Below are 17,915 nucleotides of genomic sequence, written 5' to 3' on the forward strand. Positions count from 1 at the left end.
AGACGATGGAAGGGTACCCACGCTGCAGACGGATGACAAATAACGGACGCTCAGTTTTTAGTAAAATGCCCAGCTCTGCTCAGCAGTCTCAGTAGTAACAATACACCACATCCCTCTTCTCAAAAAAAAAAGTGCCTTTTAACCTCATATTCAAACGCACAAGTATTCTTTTAAACTCTTATTGTATGAAATACACTTAAAGCAACACTGTCATACTGTATGTCAGTTTTTGTTGATAATGGCGCCGCCGTGTGGACAAAAACGGTAGTTTTGACAAAAATCAACCACATTTCCAATACGTGCCAGCGCGTAGTTTCGTGAAATCCTGAGCCGTCCTTATAGCGAGAGGGGGAAGTGAGTATGCCGTAAAGCAATTCAGGACATTTGTATTTTTTTGTGAGCCAGGGTTGATCCCATCCTCCTCAAAGTTGCTTTGTGACAGTAAAAGTGATACAGACCCCCTCAGGGCATCACGTCCCATTCAACTACTGTACTTGTAAGTCAATGTTTCATCAAAAGAAAACCGTGTTTCCAACTACACAGCCACTGCGTGTGTGTGTTATCCATAGGAGGAGGACGAGCATCAGGTGGCGGTTCCACTTCTGCCTCTGAGTCAGACTGTCCATCATCTGAAGTGTCTCTGAACAGACTGGGGTGTACAGTATTTTCCTCACATGCCTCCGATTGTATGTGGGACGAGTAGCTCTGCCTGGTGCCTCGGTTGCATCTGTTGGCACTGTGCAAATTTCTCAATCAATGCTTCTATGTCATGTGCCATTCTGGGACAGTACATTACCTCTCGTGCTTTGGCTTTTGTGCGCTGTACACCCTGATGAGCAAGATGTAACTTTTCCAAAATTACCTTTAGAAAATCATGTGGTATCACGATCTTGTCCCCGACCATAATAATGTCCTTTTGAATGCTGATGTTATGTTGAATTGGCCAGTAGCTGTGCAGGGCTTTGTCCAGACCTTTCCTTGTGTTAGGCCAAACATTCATGCATTTGTTACGTACAACTTGCGTAACAAATGGTTGCTGCTTTGAGTTGACGGCATGAGTCTTCACTCAAGGCGTCTATAGCCTCTAAAGCAGGGGTGGGCAATTTCAGCCCTCGAAGGCCCTAAAGCGTACACAACCGTCTCATCATTCGGAGTCTCGTGAGCATTGTCCTCTTGACTAGTAGTTGTGGCTTGAGAAAATGCGTCAGCGATGTACATTTGACTACCATCAGTGTATGTGACGGTGAGATCATACTTCTGTAGCTGCAGGAGCATCTCTTGAAGTCTTGCTGGTGCTTTACAGAGCGGTTTACGCATGATCACCTCAAGAGTCTTGTGATCAGACTGGACTGTGACTGGCCTTCCATAAACGGACTGGTGGAATCTTTTGGTGGCAAACAACAATGGCTACTAACTCTTTCTCTGTGTGCGTACCTTTTTTCAGTGTCTGTGAGTGCACAGGAAGCATAGCACACAGGACGAGCATCCTGTAGCAAACACGCTCCCAGTCCATCTTTCGATAAGTCGGCCTGTAGTGTTAATGGCTTCTTGTGGTCTCATTGGTATGTATTGCGCTAAGAACTTTGTCATGTCCAGTTAGCGTTGGAGACTCTGCTTGTCCTCTGGGGTGGACTTGTCAACAATAGCTTTGATCTTTGGGTCATCAGCTTTTTGACCTTTTTCTGTGTAGCGACAAGACTGTTCACCCAATCCGTGGGCTGGTTGACAGTAATTATCACACCCATCTTGCAAGTCCATGATTTGACTTCTTCAGGGAGTCCATAACTTGAGAGTGGTACATGTCTGCATGCGTGAATGACAGGTGTGACTTGGATTTGGATTTATGTGTATGTTCTTAGCCACACTCGTGGCCATCATGTACAGCTGAAATCGTTCATCCACGCCACGCCTCAATGTGCCGCAGTGTATGAGCGGCAATACAATTATACAAAACAATTATATTTATATAGTGCATTTCATAACAGCTAGGGCTGTAACAAAGCACTTTACAATACAATAAATAAAACAAACAATAAAAGGCTGTGGTACATGTATTAATATAGACATGATATATAAAATATAAAGCCAATAAATTGACATAAAACACTATATATGTGACACCAGAAAAGAGCCGAAAAATTCAGGTCTGATCAAAAGCCAGAGAAAAGAAATGTGACTTCAACTGGGTTTTAAAAATGGACAGCGAGGGGGCTTGCCTAACAACAAATAGGAGGTCATTCCAGAGGGAAGGACCAGCGACAGAAAAGGCTCGATCCCCTCAGGCTCCGCTTGGTCCTAGGCACCTCGAGCAGCGCCTGGTCCGCAGACCTGAGGCTGCAGGAAGATGCGTAGGAGTGAAGGAGCTCAGAGAGGTACGGCGGGGCGAGGCCATTTAATGATTTATAGACAAATAGAATCTTAAATTGAACCCTAAAATGCACCGGGAACCAGTGAAGGAAGGGAAGAATTGGGGTTATGTGCCCGATCTTCCAAGCTCCAGTTAGTAGGCGGGCAGCAGCATTTTGGACCAAGTGGAGACGTTTGAGGACTGGCTGACTCCAAAATAAAGTGCATTGCAGTAATCTAGCCGAGATATAACGAAGGAATGTATGTTTTCGGTTTCTAAGTGCTGATGGAAAAGGAGGGGCTTTACCATAGCCAGCTATGATGGTCTTGGGAGTAATCAAGCCAATAAAACAGATCTGCATCACTTCCCAACTATGTAACATGCACATCAGCAGTTATTGCCAACAGGTGAATTGATTGTAGCTTACAAATGACAATTTTTAAGTAATTGTTTATTACAGGATAACTAAATGTAACACAACTAGTGATATTTTGACTTTTTTTCAGACTGGTACCAGTATGAGAACTCAACTCCAGTACTCACAAATACCGATTCCAATCGGTACCTCTAAACCAGGCATGTCCAAACGTTTTGCAAAGAGGGCCATATTTGGTGAGGTGAAAATGTGGGGGGCCGACCCATTTAGCCTGACCTTTTTTTTTTACATGGAACACCAATAAATCCAAGTACATTTTAGCAAACTAGTTTGCCTTTCGTTTTGACTTAATTTAAATTTCAAGATTCTTAAACAAGTCTTCCGGTCCATTTGAAACATGACATCCATCCATTATCTATATCACTTATCCTCACAAGGGTTGCGGGCGTGCTGGAGCCTATCCCAGCTGTCTTCGGGCAGTAGACGGGTGCCTGATTTGGTTGCCAGTGAAGGTCGCAAGTGAAACATGATATATCACTGGCAAATAATTGAAACATGGCATATTGTAAAAAAAAAAAAGTTCATTGAACTTTTAGATTTAAAAACTGGGAAATAAGTCGCACTCTCCTTGCAAATGAGGCAGACACATTTGTTGCATACTTCAGTGAAAAAAATAGACAAATTTCCACCTTTTCTTGAATTGTCGGCCCTCGCGGTGAACTTTCATTTTTTTATTCATTGTCGCCATTTTAGAAACTGTCCAAGAAGGGTCAAACAGGGTAATGGAGTTGGACATTTGCTGCTGCCCTCTTGTGTGTACATGTTAAATTGCATTTAGAGTATTTTATGCTTGTCAAGGAGGTTACGGGCCAGATGTTATTAATTTAATGACAGGCTGCGGGCCGGTTAAAATTTGACCGGGGGCCGACGGACTCTGGACAAATCTGCTCTAAACGGTTGCAAAGACATTCGCCAACAGTTTTAACGGTTGCAAATAGATTTCATTGTTGCGCGAAATTTTGAACATGCTCAAAATTTGGTTGTATTACTATCGGTCGCAATTGGAATCGGCTGCAGTCACGCATACGGGGTACTTAAAATTAAGGCTGGTATCGGTACTCACCCATCCAAAGACACACATTTGCAATGCTCTTTATTGGACTAAAATGGAGAAGTGTAAAGCCATAAAACTTGAGGAAGAAAATTTGATCAAAAGATCTACATCAATCTCCAAAAGGAGTATGGAGCTTCATTCTTGTTCATTCAAGACATTTTCCCAAGCTGCCGTTTGAAACCTACAACTGCTATTTTGCATCATTCAGTTAGTATAGTAGGTAGCAGCAGTCATCAGTGTTCATTGGTGAATAAAATGAAAGTATGAGGTCATATAATCCTTAATATTTACAGATGGTATGATATAAATGCAGATCCAGACAGGGAGTGTCGCTTCCTATATTGACATGATGATCTTACATCTTACTGACGTCCAACAACGTCACGTCACCTTTCACTCTCACATGCGTGATCTTTTCTAGGCCGACTCTGTATTCATACTTCACTTTGTCACCGTCGTTGACGGTCACATGGAAATCATCAGCGCCACAGAAGATGACCATCTGAATGACAAGAGAGCAGTGGTGAGCAACATGGTGGTTCAAAGCTCTTTAAGCAGTAAACATACATTTTTAATTGTTACACCCTGTTCAGGGGACATACTGACAATTTGTTGGTCTTCACTGAAGCTAAGATCATTTGGAATGTGGGAGGAACATGCCAACTTCACACAGGAAGGTCATAGCCAAGATTCGAACCTGTGAGGCCCGACATGGTCACTACCAGAGCTGGGAAGTCCGTCTGTCCTGGACGGACGCCCATTTTTGGGACGGAGGGCGACAAGTTTTAAAAAAACTAAGCAAGGGTGGATGTGGATTCCAGCCCGGTCCACTAATCGGCCCTCGCTCGTGTGACGTGGTCATAATTGTGGGCGATACTTTTTATGTATAAGGACGGAGGGGCGAGGCTGGAAGGGTACCCAGGTCGTGGACGGAGGACGGACCGGCAAAAAAGGGTCTACTTGTTCTCCGTGCTGCCCATTCATTCCAAAATCAAGTCAATGTTTTTGTCTAGCCCAGGGATCAGCAACCCACAGCTCTTTCATCCTTATGTCGCGACTCTGTGTGGCTTGGGGATAATTTGTCTCAAAAATGATGTGTATCATGTCTTCTTAAGTCACATTTTTTTGGCCACTTTCATATGTGGTAGGTCGGATACCGATCTGATTTTTTTACAGTGTGACCGCAGCCTGAACCGGGCCAGCATGAAGCATAAATTGGACATTTATGATGATAGTAATTCAGCCATGGCTCAGATCAACTCTGTTTTAACGCCCGGTTATGATGTGACGTAGTCTTTACTGATGTCTCCATGAAATGAGATCGAAAAGGCCCCAAAATTTGGGGCGGAGCCATGGGAGCCACCCAGATTGACAGACTGCCCACCCAGTGAAATTCATGAAAAATATACATACTTTTTAAAAATGTTTGTAAATTATTATTAAATTAGTTTTGAATTTGTGTTTCGTTGTGTTTTTTTTAAAATTTTGTTGAATATTAAGAATGGCATAATTGTGGTTGTCTAAGGAAGATCTGAACTTCATATTATTCGGTTTGTCATTTTATGTGAAAATACGATGTGTCGGGACACGAGGATTGTGATCAGTGAGAGGAATATTTAGGCCCACCCTGATTTTTCCAGGCCCATTAGCCACGTTCTGGCTCCGCCCCTGCCCCAAATACTGTATTTCTACCTCCTACCGAATCGCTTCACTGTGGAAATGCCCCGACACGCTGCACCACATTTACATCCGCACACACAACGTCGTGAGTGAGTCTTCGTCGTCTTCTGCGCAAGTGGGTCACTTTCGGAACGCACAAAGAGACCAACATCGCTTGTATAAAATAATGTAATATTAACGCTTACACAATTTTTTCTTACTGTTTTTTTTTTTATTTTTTAGCTGTTGAGCCAGGCACTTTAGCCCTTAATGGGTTAATCCCAAAAGAGTCTCAAAGGGCTTCACAGGCCCACAGTTGACAAATATCAAAGACATTCCCTGATCTAAACCCACAAGAGGGCAAAGGGAATACTCAAAACCCCATATGGGGGGGAAAAAGGAAACCTTCAGAATGGACCACAGATGGTAATCCCCCTTCCAAGATGACCAAGCTGCCAATTATGGGCACCATAATGTGATGCTGTAATGAAGTTAGTCGAAGCAGAATTCTCCGTAGCAAGGACTAACGATCATTTATGATACTGTAATCCAGGTGTGTGTAGAATGACAGTGACTGGTGTAACCTCAAAATTGAGCCCCGATGCAAAGGGGAAGGATTCTATCTGGCGCTCCTCCACACCCCAGGATCCAGACAGGAAGGAATTGCGTGCAAACACGTTCACATCACCTTTCCAATTGAAGCGAACACTCAGTTGCAGTGCGACACTATTGCCGTCACGCAGCTGGATGGAAAAACTGCAATACAAAAGCGCAAACATGTTATCAGGGGCACAGCCTTATTTGCGGGGGATGCGGCCTAGTACCTTTTTGGGTTCCAATTGACTCGCCCTTTAATGGTGATTATGGTGCCCACATTGACACCTCCAATCAGCTCCCTGCTTGGACCAATCTGCAAAGAGAATGCAATGTACGAAGAAAAAAAAAGTTTGAATGCTATGAAGAGCTGACACAGAGAGGTGAACTGTATGTGGAATTAAAGGTTACTGTACAAAAAGCATGGCTTACAAAGATGTCAGCTGAATCGATGTGACACACAAAATATGTGCACGTTTGATTTATTTTGGTATATTTGATCAAATATTTTTTCCACATTTATTTAAAATATGTATATGTATACTAGATTTTACGCGATCAGGGTTTTGGGGGTCATTAGCGATTTGATCAGATTGTCGACCCCTGCAATAGCGAAAATGCAAAAAAATAATTTAAACCACGAAAATAATAAAAAAAACATTGACAAACATTAAAAATAACATGTTTACAATAACATGTCTCCTTGCCGACATTAAAGGAATCATCAACAACAAACCCAATTTATGTATTTTTTTTAATCAGGAAATTGTTATTAGATTGCATTTTAAATTTGATCATTTTGCCTTGATGCCTTGAATAACGCCTATTTTTATTTTTATTTTTAAAGAGGAATATGACTAATTCTGCTTCAACAAGCCACGGGAGCTAGCGAGAGCTAACAGCCACACTGCAAAAATGAACTGTCTATATTTAAGTGGATTCAGACTAAAAACAAGTGAAATTAAGATAATAACACTTGGTAAGATTTCTTGAAATAAGAAAAATTATCTTTTGAAAAGAGAAATACCTTAAAACTCATTCACTATTCATTCAATTTACTTGTCTTTTCACAGTCCAGCCATTCAATCCCAGGAACTTATTTACATTTTTTTCAAATTTTTTCAAACATTTGGGTAAAAGAGGGTCTGAAAATGTCTGGCAGAACTAATTTCAAGCACTATATTAGGTCAAATAAAGTTGAAACTAACCTACCATGCATGTTTTTGGAATGTGGGGGAAGTAGAGTACCCGGAAAAAAAAACTCGCAGGCACAGGGAGAACATGCAAACTCATCACAGAAAGGTCGGAGCCAGATTCAAACCCACAACCTCTGCACTGTGAGGGAGCTGCGCTAACCAGTCAACTATCATGCCGCCAGGAAGCACGTCACAACAAAAAGTGGGAATGAAGTGTGTTGATATTGGTACACCAGTAGGTTAAATAGCTGATTTTTGCAGTGTGGTTTGTCACATTCTGTTATCAGTGTCTGAAACAGTGATTAATTGCCACCAAAGTTCATATGTACATTCCTACTCATTGAATTTGTGAAAATATAAAAATAAGCTTCACAGTATTTTGGTTTTATTGACATGAAATTTGAGCCCCAATGAGGAAAAGCCACTACCACCTCCACAAAAATCAAAAATATTGTGCTGAGAGTGTTTTGTTTCTAATTTTGACATCTGATAGCTTTTTTGTTTCTAATTTTGACAGGTTGAGATAGACAATAGTAGGACTGTGGATATGAATGTTGGTGGTGATTGCTCGTAGTTTTCACATGTTTAGCAACGCTAAAATTTTGTTATATCTTCATAGGCAGGCAGGCAGGCAGCTGAAACACCTTCAAGATTGCTGATGACATCTCCAAGACAGAAGCATGTATGGTGTAAAAAGGATCGGCCCTCAAATGAACCTTGGGGCACTCCTCACAAAGGGGGGAAAGACTGACTTGTGAGGGCCAACAGCCACAGAGAAACATCTATTAGACAGGTACGATTTAAACCACTCAAGGGCAGACCTTGAAATGCCTACCCAATCCCTCAGCCAATCAACAGGGACGTGGTGGTTAACGTTGTCAAAGGCTGCACTGAGGTCAAGCCAGAACCATCCATCCATTATCCATACCGCTTATCCTCACAAGAGTCACGGGCGTGCTGGAGCCTATCCCAGCTGTCTTCGGGCAGTAGGCGGGGAACATCCAAATTTGGTTGCCAGCCAATCGCAGGGCTGTATGTATGTATGTATGTATGTATGCATGTATGTATGTGCTGTGTAGCTCGACCTTTGCATGTTGACTCACTGTTTTAGTATAACTCGCTGGCGTTAAGATGTACTTAGCCGATTCTGACTTCGGGTCCGAATTCGCACCAGTTCTACGTCAGCTGCTTGGTGTCGGTCGAGGCGGCCCGTCAGGCCGGCTGGGACAAGATGGCCGTCACTGAAAAGTGACCACGATCACTGCGGGGTCTTTGCAGGCACTGCAGCTGAGGAGCTCTGCGGGAAGGGAGCGACACACGTCCAAAGGTGCTACCGCGGCCCGCAAGAGCTCGTTGGGGAGCGGGTGGAGGAGCCGACCGGGAAGAGGAGTGCCAGCTGGGATGGGCCGAGCTGCTGTGCGTCCGCGCCATGGTTTTGGTGGCTGGGAGGGGCTGCTTATCTTGCACACACATTTCACACATTTAGGTCCTCCTTCGTTCATGCTTCTTCCGCTTGCGAATTAGGCATCGAAATTCAGCTCTGGGGCTGGTCAGCTTTGCTCGGAGGGCGTCAGAAACCCGGCACTCGCTGGAATGCCTGCCACCGGCTCGAAGGGCATCCCGCCTCAATCGCCGTGGGCGGGCGAGGAGGGTATGCCGTTGCAGGGCATCTCGGCCTAGCTGTAGAACGGGCGCCTCAGAATGGGACGCTCGCTCACGGCAACACCGGCGCTGCAGAGCGACCCAAAGGCCAGAGGTGCTGTCCGCCGAAACATCTGTGCTACGACTTAATTGGTGCTTATTTTGGTAGCCTGTAGAATGCTCGCCCCTTATTTGGCTTCCTGTCTAGTGTATCATTGTAAAAGTGTGGCGTTTCCTCAATTGAGTTTTCTACCCTGCCAAAATCACCTTGTATTTGGCGCAGGGCATTGTGGAACACATTACCCAAACGTCAGGAGCTCTATCTTGTTTTATACTTTATTGATTTTTACATACTATTTTGATCTAGCAGTATTGTCGGCGCAAGAGTGCACTTGGTTAAAAGTAGTTGTTTATTATATCAGAGAACACTATTAAAATACATTTTTATTCATAGAAGTGACTGGAAAAATGCACTATTGTTTTATAAAAAGTAAGGAAGTGACTGAAAACATGCACTATTGTTTTACAAAAATTAAGTGTGTGAACCAGGGGCGGAGCCATGGGTGGGCCTGGGTGTGCACACTGTTCACAATGACCAATCACGGCTGACCTGTTTTCTGAATCTGAGCCGTGATTGGTCGTTGTGAGCAGTTGTGATGTCATTTTCAGTCGACAGAAGACAAAATGGCTGCCCCCACAGATGGCTAAAAACGAGTGGATTAACACTTATTTCACAAACGCAATATTTATCAGAATGCCCTGTTTCAACTAGTGGGCTTGCATAGAACATATTGAAAAAATATTTTTGCGTTGACTTCCCCCTTCAATGAAAAGGACTATTTGTTGCATTATTAGTTAGCAGAGCATACACTGAAAAAATGTTCACAGCTTATTGAATGACTTGTGCTGAAAAGAGAATCAATACGATAATACTTGAACTTATTTATAAAATACATACTGTGTCTGGAGATGAATAATGGTTTGTGGCTTCATTTTCCATTCGGTTTACTAATGTTTGTGCATGCATCTCCCCAAAGAAGCTTATTTAAAAAGGTTTATGTTGTATCCTGTCATATGGTGCTGGGGGGAATTAAATTGAGCGGGGTGATCCCGCATCAGCGTATGTTGTTCTTGCATGACGCCTCCAGTACAGGCACCCTAACTAACACAATTATTTCCACGTTAAGTTTTACAGTCACGAGTCTTTGCCTATCGCACCTGCAGGTATGCGGACACCTGGAATTCTCACACACCTTGATTTTGTCACACACATCATCGTCATTCTGATCATGGTCATCCACAAAAGTTAACGGAGGCCACTTGGTTCCATCCTACCACTGCTAGTAACACTGGGAGCTTACCTTGTCACCGTCGTCGTTTTGCTTGGGCGTGTTTTCAGCGGTCACACTGCCACTGTTTTGGCTTTTTAAGATGAAAAGCGGCAACAAGACCAAGATGGCTACCAGGATCGCCACCAGGATAGCTATCAGGAGAGCCCCATGCCGGGTCTGCAATGTCGCCTGAGCAGACAAAAACAAAAAGTGGTATCATAAATATAATCAAAGCAAGTGTCCACATCATGCTTTTCAAGTGGAATTAAATTGTAATCAACACATTCCCGCTTAGCCAGTGATTCTCAAAAGTGTGGTACCTGGAAATAGTACCACTACGTCAACAATAATTTCAGTGGTTTAAACTTTTATTCAATCCATTATATTTGTTACGTACAGTTCAGTTGTATTTAACTTATAAGTGCAATACAATTATTTCAGTGGTTTCAACTTTTATTCAGTCCAGTATATTTGTTACACACGTATTTCACTTTTAAGTGCAATACATAGACTCAACTTGACTCCTTTTAGATGGTGATGAGAACAATACTCAACTGTGGCAGACAGGGTTTTGGATCACCTAAGATTACAAGGGCTGAAAGACACTTCTTTTGAATGATTCTGCTCAAAACATGGCAGCACGGTGGACGATTGGTTAGTCCATTTGCCTCACAGTTCAGTGGTTATGGGTTCAAATTCCGGCTGCGGCCTTCCGGTGTGGAGTCTGCATTCTCTCACCGTTTCCTCCCTCATTCCAAAAACATTCTTTGATAGGTTAAACTCGGTATAAATGGTTGTTTGACTATATGTGGCTTGTGATTGGCTGGTGACCATTTCAGTGTGTACATCACCTCTCAACCAAAGTCAGCTGGGATATAGGCTCCAGCACACCTGCAACTCTAGTGAGGAGAAGTGACACAGTGGAAGGATGGATGCTTTAATTCACCTGAATTCAAAATGCCTGTCCTTTTTCAGATATCACAAATCACATTTAACTAAGTGAAGTTGAATGTTAATTGGAATTATGACAAGTCATAATCAAATTATAGATTACAATGTAATTACAGGTATACGTAATTCACACGTGAATATTGGTGCATAGGATAGGATAGACTAGAGAAAACCCATCCATCCATCCATCTATTATCGATACCGCTTATCCTCACAAGGGTCGCGAGGCGTGCTGGAGCCTATCCCAGCTGTCTTCGGGCAGTAGGCGGGGGACACCCTGAAGTGGTTGCCAGCCAATCACAGGGCACACAGAGACAAACATCCGCACTCACAATCACACCTAGGGGCAATTTAGAGCGTCCAGTCAACCTACCATGCATATTTTTGGAATGTGGGAGGAAACCGGAGTACCCGGAGAAAACTCACGCAGGCACGGGGAGAACATGCAAACTCCACACAGGGAGGCCGGAGCCGGGATCGAATCCACGACCTCTGAACTGTGAGGCGGACGTGCTAACCAGTCGACCACTGTGCCGCCTAAAACCCATACACATGAATGGCAAAAATGTGTGTCATTTTGTAATTTTGTAATAACTACTGAAGAACAGACTGTGTTGATTGGACTCGTCACACTTAAATGAAAATTCCAGCTATTCCAAATGTAATTGCAACTGGTCAGAAAGGTGTTTTTGACATCTATGGGTCAGTTAATTGCAGTCAAAGCTTTTGAAATCAGCACAGAGAATGTATGGATGTGTTGACATGACAAAATGTCGTCCACTGAAAAGCGCCGGTGACGACAACTGTCGTCAACTAAGATCCTTTAGACTTGGAATGGTCAGGTAGCGAATGGGCAAGTCTGCTGTCATTGGGGTAAGGTAAAAAAAAAAAAAAAAAAACCCATGGCCACTAGATGACAGCATTGGGTCTCTTTAGATAACATCATGTACGTGTATCAAAGTAATGTGGAACTTGGACGCATGTGAACATGGCTGCTCTTTGGAAATTCGACTGTTATACAGCTCTTCTGATTATTCAAGTGTTTGTCACGATAAATGTCAAATATGAGAAAAAAGTTGATCAATATGAAATTTAGGGGCACACACTGTAAATGGACTTGCAAAGTAAATACTCACGTCCATTCATTTTCATTGTTTTAATGATTGTTGTATTACTGATGGGTTGAAGTGTGGAGCAGAAAATGGTCAGCAAAAAAAAAAAAAAAAAAAATCAATCATAATTTAAAAAATCTGAAAATGTACCAGAACACACGTACGCTGTAAAAGTTGTTTTTCAAATGTAAAAAATGTTACATATATGGTGACTCGATCAAAGTCACCGTTATGGATGAAATCGTTTCACAAAACGCTGGTTTTCTGTGTTTTTAGTCAAAAATAGGTGAATCGGATGAACAACCCTACTGCGGATTACTACCTTAACGGAATAAGGCAGAAACATTTTCTGTGTGATGAAAGAAGAGCCCAATCTTTCAATTTGTTTGTCTCTGTTAACAATATCATATTATTATCAGCCAGAATTTGGCTAGCACTTTGGCTCTCTTTTTTGAACGATTAGCATTAAAACAGTTGAGATTTACTTGACAAAGATGTGCACAATGGTCGCATAACTCACGTTCTGATTTGGACTCGAAGCAGGCATTTTCCAAGCGAAGGATGCGGCCGCTGATACCCAGACGGGGCGATATTCTGAATCCCTACTTACTTGCACGTACGGGCGCTCCTTTGCATAAGCATTCGACCGATGGCGGGGAGAGGCGTTTGTGTTTTTTTTTGTTTGTTTTTTTGTGACGCATTTTGCGTTGCTTTTTAAGTACAAAAGGATGACATTTTAAAGTATGAGTGGCGCAAAAGAGCCTACTCAATAAAGTGATTGAATGATCGACAGTTTACGACGCAGTGACGTTGACTGAGTGACAAGCAGGGCCTCTCCCCAACCCTAACATGAGATGCTCAATTCATTTTTTTAACACTGACAAACAGGTCACCAAGCATATGTATGCATTTAATACATTTTAACAAATATATAGTCATCAAATCAAAAGGTTCCCACACCTCCTTTTTATAAACCAATAATGCATTTTTTCCAATCACTTATAGGAATAAAAAATATATTTTAGTAGTGTTGCACTTGATATAATAAACAACAACACTTAACAAAACCAATATTGCATTTTTCCAATCACTTCTAGGAATAAAAAATATATTTTGATAGTGTTGCACTTGATATAATAAACAACAACACTTGACAAAATTTCCACATATTCTTGCGCCTACAATACTCGTTCAGATAATAGTATGTAAAAGTAATAAAGTACAAAAACGCACAAAACAATAGAGCTCCGGACATTGGCGTCATGCATCCCTGCTGAATGCCCTGCGCCAAATGCAAACAAGGACATTTTGGCAGGGACGCTCATTTGAGCAAACGTCACACTTTGATAATGGTAGTCAGGGAGGAAAGAAGAGGCAAGCATTCTACAGGCTACCTACCAAAAGTAGAACCAATTACCGCCGGCGTTCAGACGGGCGAGTCCTCGGACCCGCAGGTAGCTCTCCAGTGCCGGGGTTGCCGTGAGCGAGCGCCTCATCCAGTGCAACTGTTCTTCAGAGAGTTCTTCACAGGCCAAGATGCCCCGCGTCAGCATCCCCTGCTTGCCCGCCCAGGGCGAAGGAGGCGCTGCGAGCCTGTGGTGGGCATAAACCATGGCAAATTTGGACAGGATTCATGTGGCTTATGTTATGAATAATGCTAAAGATTAAATACAAAATTTGAAAGTAAACTCTACCTAGTCCGAACACTGGGTGCCCTCGGGTGCCTCCATGTTTTAATCATAGAAGAAGAGCGGAGCAATGTAGGCTATAAAAATGTGCTCCGAAGCAACCTTCGCCCAGGGCCTGTCTCCATGGAAACGAAGGCCAGATTTGAAGGCTGAATTCGAATGCCAGGTGAATTTGGACATGTGGCTGAGTCACACTGGAAGTTACGTCATGTGGCTGACTAATTCAGCCTTTGGAGGACGCAGCCTACGAATTTGGACAAATCTTGCAGTATATTTCAGCAAAGCCTATTTTTTGTTGAAAACAACTGAATGCTATGCTCTTTGATCCTGCTTTTTAAGGCTACAGACAGCGATGGCTATAGGTTTTGACATTTTGACATAATTTGTATTGTGAGATGATACGGTTTTTTTAGTGTGGATTTCTTTACTGTAAATGCATACACTGGTTTGTACAATATTTTTGTCTTATCGATTGCTATTGCTCTTTGTCCAGGGTTTTTCCTACATTCAAAATTGAGAGGCAGCCACTTCCAGTTATTTTTCTACGCGCCTCCAGCCAGAACGATTGATATTGCTCAACGCGATTTCCTTCTGCTGCAGCAACGTATTTTAACTGCATGTTGCAGCATTCGCCACTATGGAGGCCTGGCCAATCCGCGTGTCGCAAGTAACATGAGGCTCTTTGGCAGGTTTCAAGTGGCTCTTTTGACTCTGAACTTGCAACGTGCCATTGTCAACCCCATTCATGTGTATGTGGTGAGGTGAGCACCACAGAATGGAACGTTGCTGGGCAGCGCTGCGCGTACTTTGCCGTCTGCCACGACGCCGTCGTCAGTGACGGCAAATCCCCTAGAATTGAAACATTCTAATTGAGTGTTTGAGATATTGTCAGGTGTGTAGTGGGAAATTATCTAATTTGTGTGCCTGTGCGGTCTAGCGCCTGTCAGCGTAATCATGTAGTTACTAAATTGTAGTACTCTTCCATACCAGCAGGTAGCAGCAGCTGCAGGTAGCCAATTGTCTTTGTTTAGAGACAAGCGAATTAGTGACGCATGTTTATCCAAACAGGCCCATGTTTCACACTGAGTAAGTATCAATATGAAACATTATAAAATACTTTTTTCTTTGTGTTTATTTAATTCCTATTTGAGACGTTGTAGTACAATGTAATTCTTCAATGTTAAAAAATGCTTATACAAACAACATAACACTTATATTGTTAAAATAAGCTTTTTTTTCACAATTTCAGCTGGTGGTGTGCTGCGGGGGATTTTTTTCAATGAAAGAAATGTGCCTTAAAAAGTTTGAAAAGCACTGTTCTAATTTACAGCAGCGTCGTCCTGACTTCAGAAAGCGTTTCCAATAGGAGAGAGGCTAGCAATTGATTTACTGCTATTTTGGTGGACTTATTTTCAAGACACAGCATGAGGACAATGGAGGAAGCCTTGATAAATAAAGTGCATTTACTGTATTTACCAGAGCTGAGCACTTGACCCTTTTTTGCCAGTCCGTCATCCATCCTCTGTCCCTCTGGGTACCCTTCTGGCTCCATCCCTCCGTCCTTATTCATAAAAATTATCGGCCCCCGACCCCATCCCCCCATCAGAGAATGGAATAGCCATGTGGCCCTCACAGGAAAACTGTTTGGGGACCCTTGCTTTAGCGGGTCCACCAGACCCATCAACACTGACTGAGTAACAAAAATACAAATGGTTAAACAATGTCTTTCAATTTTTTGCTTCTTAACTCCGATAAAACCGAGATGTTGATCATTGGCCCTGCTCGTCATCGGCACCTGCCTTACGAAAAAGTATTACACAAGAAGGGGCGACAAAAATAGCAGGAAAGAAATATATCCAAGCTAAAAACAAGAGCCTGATGTCATCAGCAGGCGCCCTCGAGCCGATGGACCACCCTTTGTGGTCCCACCTTGTGACCATTGTTGTCAGAGACTCAGTTTTGACTGGCAAGACAGACATGGACACAGGCATGTTTCCAAAGTGTTTGTGTTCAAAGTGTTTGTGTTGATCTGTAGTTGTGATTCGGTAGCATGTCCCTTGCTTCGTAACTCTAAACATTTCAATGGTTATAAAGACTGTGATTTTTGCTTGCAAGATGGTAAATGGGCTGTCACTTATATAGCGCTTTTCTAACTTGGGTACTCAAAGCGCTTTACATTGTACCTCATCTACCTACTGATGACGCAGCATCAGGAGCAACTGGGGGTTAATTATCTTGCTCAAGGATACTTCGACATGGTCACAATGGCCGGGGATCGATCCCACAACCTCCAGGTTGGGAAACGACCACTCTACCACTGAGCCATGCCGCCCCTGAGTAAGAATAAGAGTAAATCCGTATGAACTCAATCCCCACTGAAGAAGTACAATAGTGCCATGTGCTTGAAAGATGGTACATGTTGTTTAATCAAACTTGCTTGTTTTTAAATAAACATGTTCAAATCAATTTTCTGCATTTTGTTCATGTGCCAAACTATGTTGTGTTTTAGTCAAGGCTTTTACTAAATCAGATAAGCCAGTATTTAAAAACTCACAAATCAATGTAACACTTTTCATTTTTCTGTATACTTTACAGAAGGGACGTGTATACGTGAAGCTTCCATATAAGGTTATCTTAGACTTTGGTGTATACTTTTCAGTACAAGCCAAGTATACAAGTATTAGAAAATGAAGTATTTAAAAAGTACACTTCAAGTATACTGCCTCCATTTTAGTATAGAAAAAGTTTACTTATAGTATACCTCGATAAACTACTTTTTGCTAAGGGCTATTTAATGACACCACTCTGAGTCTTGATAAATGTACTATTACCCAAAGTGATTCGATCGAAAATCTTGGTGTTATATTTGACTAAACTCCGTCTTTTTAAATGCACATTAAGAATATTACTGGAACTGCCTTTTTTCACCTCCACAATATTGTCCAATAAAGTCTGTCCAATTCTATCTGCTAGTGACGCAGAAATCATAATCCATGCATTTGTTACGTCTCGCCTCGATTCTTGTCACGTTTTGCTCTCTGGTCTTCCCATGTCTGGTATTAAAGGTCTGCAGCGATAGTACAAAATGCTGCAGCTATATAGACTCCTGACAAGGATAAGAAAGTTCAATCATATTACCCCGATACTAGCCAACTTACATTGGCTCCCAATCCACTTGAGATTCAATTTCAAGGTTTTGTTACTTACTTATAAAATATTACACAGCTTAGCATCCTCCTACCTCGTGGACTTCGTGGTACCGCATGTTCCGTCCCGAAACCTTCGTTCACAAAACACTGGTCTTTTAGTGATCCTGAGAGCCAAAAACAAGTCTGCAGATTCTAGGGTATTTTCTATTGGGACACCACTGCTCTCGAATGCCCTACCCATGGATATTAGAAGCGCTACCTCAGTAGAAATGATCAAAACATGACTAAAGACTTATTTGTTTACTCTTGCGTTGAGTTGAACTATTTGTTGGCCTGTTCGCTGCTGCTTCTATTCTCTTTTCTGCCCCCTCCAATTCTTGGGAATTAGGTGATGACGGCCGAAGTCGCTGTTTGTATTCCACAGCAACTGACCGGTACAAGATCGGAGGTTGACCACATCATCGGAGGCGCTGCTATGGAGATTTCTGCATTGACCAACTGGGCCGGGACCCACTTCCCCAAAGTCGTTTTCCCGCAGCGCATCATTTGATTGACTTTCACACTGTTTCAACTAACATTTTGTATAGCATCATAATATGTGTCATCGTGGAAGGGGGATTCCCCCATCTGTGGTCCCTTCTCAAGCTTCCTCATTTTTCTCCAGATTGGCTTTTTGGAGTTTTTCCTTGCCCTCTTGGGGGTTTCAGATCAGAGGATGGCGTTAATATTTGTCAACTGTGGGCATGTGAAGCCCTTT

At 42.6% G+C, this 17,915-nt stretch overlaps 1 protein-coding gene across 1 annotated transcript; it reads right to left on the reverse strand.

Moving 5' to 3' along the window:
- Positions 1 to 3,859: 3,859 nt before the first annotated feature.
- Positions 3,860 to 13,008, reverse strand: LOC147152451 (galectin-8-like). The gene is made up of 5 exons (XM_086046375.1): positions 12,842 to 13,008; positions 10,289 to 10,447; positions 6,321 to 6,406; positions 6,081 to 6,252; positions 3,860 to 4,339 (listed from the first exon to the last, which is right to left on the reverse strand). The coding sequence occupies exons 1-5, from the start codon at positions 12,866 to 12,868 to the stop codon at positions 4,193 to 4,195; spliced, it is 591 nt and encodes a 196-aa protein (XP_085902501.1). The 5' UTR covers positions 12,869 to 13,008; the 3' UTR covers positions 3,860 to 4,192.
- Positions 13,009 to 17,915: the final 4,907 nt, after the last annotated feature.

Source organism: Filicampus tigris, chromosome 1 (assembly GCF_054856515.1).
Source record: "Filicampus tigris isolate MCC_2025a chromosome 1, RoL_Ftig_1.0, whole genome shotgun sequence".
In the NCBI taxonomy this organism is placed as follows: domain Eukaryota; kingdom Metazoa; phylum Chordata; class Actinopteri; order Syngnathiformes; family Syngnathidae; genus Filicampus; species Filicampus tigris.